Source organism: Emydura macquarii, unplaced genomic scaffold (genome assembly GCF_026122565.2).
Source record: "Emydura macquarii macquarii isolate MOO-44397 ecotype Brisbane River unplaced genomic scaffold, CSIRO-AGI_Emac_v2 contig_1279, whole genome shotgun sequence".
NCBI lineage: Eukaryota > Metazoa > Chordata > Testudines > Chelidae > Emydura > Emydura macquarii.
The window spans coordinates 3,146-9,723 of NW_027131416.1; the positions used below are offsets into that span (position 1 = coordinate 3,146).

Sequence of the window (6,578 nt, forward strand, 5' to 3'; positions counted from 1 at the left end):
TCCACCACTGTCATCTTCAACAGACAGTCTGTCCACAGTAGATAGGCCTGACCTAGAGGAGATGAACCCTGCACTACTTATCATCTAGATCTACCTACAAGTGATGTCTGCAAGGCTAAATATAGCACTCAAGGGGGCAGCTGAACATGGAAACCTGCATAGATGGCAGATTACATAGGAATTAGAGTTAAATGGGAATTTAAAATAAGGAGGGGAAACTTGTGATGATTAGTGCAGACCACCTCCAGCAATAGATGATGCTATTTATCTTTATCTTTAGGTCAACTTGTTGTCTTGCATGCTGTTGTGTTGTTGGATCTGACCCGGTGGGATAGCAGAAAGTTCAGTCTTGTCTGTGCGTGCTGGAGTTGGTATTTGCAATGTCCCTATAAAGTTCTGTGATTGTGTAGGCGAGCATTAGGATAGACAGAGCTCACCCCGATGGCATAGCGGATGATCCCAGCTCTCTCTGCCTCTGGAATCACATCCGAGTATTGAAGGTCGTCATTTTTCGAACCGTCCGTTACCACGATGAGAATCTTGGCAGCTCCATCCCGGGACCCCCTCTCTGAGGTGAACAGTTCCCTCCTGGAAATCGGGCACAGGCAGGGAGGTTAGTTCTTTCAACCTCCATGTCTGCAGGGTGCGAGGGGAAATGCTTGTACGGGAAGAGGAGGTACCTACACCACTTTCTGGATGGCAGAGGCTGTGTAGGTAAGTCCTCTGAGCTGTTGAACTTTTCTGATGAGTGAATCTATGTCGCTGGTGCTCTTGAACATGTTGAAGTCAAAGTGCTCAGAGAAAGTGGTGGAATACTGCATGAGGGCAAACTGGGAGACAAGAGGGGAAACAGGGCAGCAGGGGAGTAAAAGTGGGTCAGAATAGCAGAGATGCTGGGTCATTGGAGTCAACACAGCTGTGGGGGAAAGCACCCCATATGAGCCCCCATCCCGCTCCCTGCAACTCAGCACCCTCTGGTGCTGCCCTGCCTGCCAGGACCAGGGGATGCTGGCAATTAATGGTCTAGAATGAGCAGGTGCGAGTTACCAGCGTGTTGGTGCCATGGAAACGCCTCATGACCTCGATGATAAACGTCTTCACACGTTCAAAGTCATCAAAATAAATGCTGCCTGAGCCGTCGATGAGGAACACGATGTCTGTGAGGCGTTTGGGGCACTCTGGGGAATGGGGAGGATGGCATTACACAGAGAAATTCAGCTATATGGGCCAAGAGACACCAAAGTGCAGTGAAACTGCCAGAACATCTGCCCACCTAGCCTGGTATCCCGCCCCCTCCCTACCAGCCTTCATGGACCCCTCTAGCTTGGTATCCTTTCCCTTCTCTGCTGCCCCAGATCAGACCAAGAGCCCATCTAGCCTCATTTCTCCTCCTCCCCCGCTGGACCTGGACCCCCCACCTCTGTGTCCCCTGGGTGCTGGTTCCCCATCCCCTGGGTTGGCCCTCACCTGCCAGAGTTTCTGGGATTCGCTGGAGCTGTTGGCGGTTCTGGTCAAGGAGGAAGCAGTAGCCTTTGGTGTACATGTTCTCCCCACAGGTCTGGTGCACCGTGGGACCGCACACCTGGGGCACAAGAGAGGCACAGTGTCACTGGTGACCCCTGAATAGAGCCCCAGTGTGAGAGAGGCAGGACCTGCTCACCAATGGCCATGCAGGGAAAGTTCCCGCCAGGGTAGGGGACTCCCATAAGGCAGATAGGATCCTAGGATCCAGCTCTTGACTCCCAGAGAGAGGACGGGGAGTGACGCAGGGACATCACCTGGTTACCACACTCCCTGCTATGGTAGTGTACAATCACTGTCGCCATGACTACATCAACCAGTTAACAACACTCTCTGCTATGCCAGGGCACAGACAATGTTGCCATGGCAACATCACCTAGTTACCACCATCCCTTCAAATATCATTGCACAGTCACTGTCTCCATGGCGATGTCAACTGCTGACCTTGCTCTCTGCTAAGTCAGTTCACTAAGTCAGTGTTGTCATAGTGACATCACCTGGTGACTACCTTTTCCCACTACAGCATTATGCACCGCCTCCAATTACAGGAGTTACCGATGACACGCCACAGAGTTACGTCACAGTAACAATGACGTCACCCAATCATCAACTCTGCCCAGGTGCTCCAGGCACCCCGACACCACCCAGTTACTACCAGCCGTGAGGAGTGGGACTTGGGGGAAGCTGCCCCATGGACTTCTCAGGCAGTGAGTGTCAGACCCCCAGTCACAGAGCCCACCCTCTGTGCGTGGTACCTACCAGGAGTTGGGAGCCTTTGGCAGCCAGAGACAAACCAAGGGACATGTTCACAGCATCAGGGGGCCCTGAGAGGGGAGAGATGCACTTCAGGGTGAGCAAATACACCTCACCCCCTGCCAGAGCTGGGGATAGAACCCAGGAGTCCTGACTCCCCAAGCTCCTGCTTTAACCAATAGACCCCCCAGCACTGGGTGGCCCTACTCTTGATGTGGATCTCCTGGCAGTGTCTGGTGCCCAGGTCGCACTTATAGACTTTGCCGGTTTCATTCACGTCTCCCGTCTCCAGTGGGGCCCCAACGAGCAGCCTGTGAGGGAGAGAGCAGAGGGGGGCTCAGGAGACACCCCACCTCCCCAGAGTGGGGTGGCCGAGATGGGGCAGCGCAGCCCGACGGGCCCCTCATGGATGAGTGTGAGACCCATAACTATGAAGCCCTGAGACAGCTTTTGGCCCTTACCCCCCGCTGCTGGCACTGCCAAACTGCGCCACACTCTGCCCGAACCCCGAGGCTGCCTCCCGGAAGGTGATGGGTCCCTCCACATCCACGCTGGATCCACGGCTTCGTGCCAGCACTGCAGGGGTTAAACAGCCTCCATTAGAGCTTCTCCTCTGGATAGAGTGGCTAATGGCGAGGGCTTATGAACCTGTCCCTCCTGTTTCTAGGACTGGCTCCCAGTCCCCCTGCATTAAGCCATTAGACCCTCCTCCCCTCCCAAAACTGGGTTTAGAACCCAGGAGTCCTGACTCCCAGCCCTTCCCCCTCTCCCACAGCAGCTTATTTAAACTTCCCTTATGTCTAGCCTTTGAGAGCCATTTTATGCAAATCATTCCATGTGTTCATTTGCACAGTGGCAGAAACCCCCAACAGGGATTTCCTACTCCCCTGCCCCGCCCCCCCTTTCCAGTGATCAACTAGTTACATCCAATGTTGCCAGTTGAGTCACTGGTTAGACATTTGAATTGTAATTGAAACATACATATGCACTTTGAAAGCATACACAACATCTGATAAAATACTTGTACCTGAAAAATCATAATTGGGTGGAAAAGTACAAACAAAGGCTAGACTCCTCACCCCAGTGTTTTCTATGACAATGTCGGCATATTCGTTTTGGTGATGTTGGCCAACCTAATAATTTACTTTCTGATTTGTTAGCAAGGGCTGAATGAACTCTCCCCTGACAGCAGGTGCTGAGCTGGGCGGTGAGAGTGAAAGACTTCGCGGACAGGTGTTTTGCTTGGTGGGGTCGCTCTGCCTAACAGTCACAAGCACTATTTGATCTGTCCCATAAGAACAGTGGTGTACTGTGGCTCTACGGTGCCCAAGCCTGCATTTGCAAACCCTGAGCCTCATCAATGTCCCCCCCCTTCAGGGCAGGAGGGGTCCGGGCACCACCCCCAGCTGCCCTGGGACAGGGGGCTCTGTACCTGTGGGGGGGGTGAGACCTGGATGGGGGCACAAATGTAGGCTTGGCTCCGCCACCTTCCCGTGCACTTACCCACCTCTTGGCACCCGCCTCTTCCACTCCAGCCCTGCAGACCAGCACCAGATCAGACGGGGGCAGCCTCACCATCCGGCATGGGGGGGGCGGGCACTGGGCTGGCCCTTTACTATGTGCAGGGGGCACTAGAGGGGCTCGCTCTGCCCATCCCCTGTGCATCGTGAACGGCCACCCAGCCACCACCACCACAGTCTGGCACCGGGGGCCTGGCCCCCCCACTCTCCCACTCAGTAGCCCATTGCATAAGGCTCCATGGAGAATGTTTTGTTTTGTTATGTGATCACTAGAGCTGAAATCACGGATAATCAGGTCTAAGTGCTTAGACCTGCCATGGGACAGTGATTCTGAGGAAGAGACAGCCCAGCCTGCACTAGCGGTGAGGTTCCCCCCGAGGGCTGAAATCACTGAGAGCTGTGTGCAGCCTCAAGACACTGACACAAGAGAGGTCACAGTGGCAGGTGGCAGCAGAAGGTGACAGCGCTAGGCCATCAGTGACGGCGCAGTGGAGCGAACAGTGGCACAACGAACGAATCGCGATCAGAGCGAGCAGCGAGCAACTGGAGTGAATGAGCAAAGCGCCTTCTCCTTCTCCCTCCACCGTGAGAGGTGAACTCAGGTGAAAGCACCTCTGAACTCTGGCTCTCCACTGACGAAGGACAACAACGATGAGTGGGGTGCGGTGGAAGGAGAAGGGAGGGGCACGTTAAAGGAGTTTGTTTTAGTGACATTGCTCCAGAATGCTAGATTTGTGACTGGGAAATGTATATAGATAAAATAGATATAGGCCAAGATTTTTAAAATGCATTATTTGCCAACGTCGTTATCTCACAGCTTCGCTGTCTCAACAGGTCATTATCTTGGACAGTTTCTATACTAAACATGATTATTATATTTTAATTAATGTTTACATAAGAACGGCCATACTGGGTCAGACCATTGTTCCATCTAGCCCAATGTCCTGTCTCCTGACAGTGGCCAATGCCAGGTACTTCTAAGGGAATGAACAGAACAGGCAATCAAATGATCCAGTCCCAGCTTCTGGCAAACAGAAGCTAGGGACACTCAGAGCATGGTATTGCACACCAGCCCATCCTGGCTACTAGCTATTGATGGACCAATCCTCCGTGAACTTATCTAGTTCTTTTTTGAACTGGCCTCATAAGCCGGAGCCGGAGCCGGAGCCGGAGCTGAGACCCACCAAAATCATGTGACACAAGAAACACCAAACAGCCAATCAATGGCGACAGCGAATCCTTAAAGCACAGCGTGGCCGACTCCCCCAATGCGGAGGTCTCTTCCCTGCTGCCCTCTCCATCACTGCAAACCCATGCCTGGGAAGAAGAATCTCCTTGGAGCTGCCCCCTCCAGGACTGGGAGGTGGTGAAGACCCTCCAGAGCTGCAGGAGGAGGCAGATATGGGGCAAAGTGGGGTGCAGAACTGTGGAGCAAGAAAGTGGCTGAGGGTGTGGGAGGATCTGAGATGACCTTCCCCCATTCTTCCCTCCATCCCTTTTCAGGCCTCATCTCCCAGTCTGTGTGCCCCCTTCCCAACCCACGCCCCTCATTCTCAGCCACCCCAAAATCTGCCCCCTCCATGCCCTGATGGGGTCCAGGCCTCCAGATGAAAGAGATGGGACGTTGCAGCCGGAGGAAGCTGCTGTGGTTTTACACAAGGATTAAGCAATTGCAAACACTGCATCCACTTCACACCTGCAGGATCCTTTCCAGCCCCCACAAACACACACACACACACCCCAGAGAGAAGGGGAGTCATACCTGTGACCCAATCCCCTCCCAGAGAGTCTGGGAGAACAGAACACAGAGAGAACTGAACCCAGGAGTCCTGCCTCCCATCCCCCCACTCTAACCATCAGACCCCACTCCACTCCCAGAGCTGAGGAGAGAACCCAAGAGTTCGGACCTCAGATTCTACCACCCTCCTACGTCCCTTTCAGCCCCTCTCTTGCCCCTTTGCCTGCAGCCCTATCCATCCAACCCCACAATTCTGCACCCCACTTTGCCCTGTTGTAACCTACCAGACCACACTCCCCTCCCAGAGGCAGCCAGGGATAAGACTCAGGAGTCTTGACAGTCCAGCTTTCCCCATCTCCCTGCCAGAGGGGTACTCACAGAGCATCCGTGACCCAGCTTTCCCTGGTCCCTCTGGCTGGCACTTACCTGTGCACAGGTAGAAGAGCAGAGGCAGGGGTTCCATCATGTGCTGGGTGAGGGTGTGTGTGGAGCACGGTGCCTGGCAGCGATGCTGTCCTAGAGCTGTGAGGATCAAGGACACAGCGTGGAAAGGAGGCAGCAGAGGAAAGAGAAATGATTCTGAAAAGAGAGAATCGCTGGCTAGGAGGACAAAGGAAATCAGGGGTGTTATAGGGAGGGGGCAAAATGGAGAAGAAAGAAAAAGTCAGCTACACTGAGACACCAACTAGTCACACATCCCTACATGGAGACAAAGAACAAAAAAGACACAGACCAATCACACACACCCTAACTCCCCCATTGCCTCCCAGTGGTCAACTAAATGTTGCCAATTTAGTCATTTTCCAACAACTCCCCTCCCCCCATAACACCTCGCTAATTTTAATATCTAGGGAAAATACTGAGAAAATACTTACCCCAAGACGGACACACACAACCAGACAGACACATACCCCTACAGTGAGACAGACACACACACAGTTAGACACACAGCTAAACAGACAGACACACACACTCACAAACTACATTGAAACAGAGATAGACAGAGGATGATACTGAGAAACACAAACGACACACACAATCATAAT

General features: G+C 53.2%; 1 protein-coding gene across 1 annotated transcript; it reads right to left on the reverse strand.

Moving 5' to 3' along the window:
- Positions 1 to 437: 437 nt before the first annotated feature.
- Positions 438 to 5,995, reverse strand: LOC137154684 (integrin alpha-D-like; the record flags this gene model as incomplete). The annotated part of the gene is made up of 8 exons (XM_067550436.1): positions 5,959 to 5,995; positions 2,736 to 2,850; positions 2,482 to 2,585; positions 2,281 to 2,345; positions 1,468 to 1,582; positions 1,048 to 1,178; positions 685 to 830; positions 438 to 588 (listed from the first exon to the last, which is right to left on the reverse strand). Coding segments are annotated over exons 1-8 (864 nt in total), but the record flags the coding sequence as incomplete, so codon positions are not given.
- Positions 5,996 to 6,578: the final 583 nt, after the last annotated feature.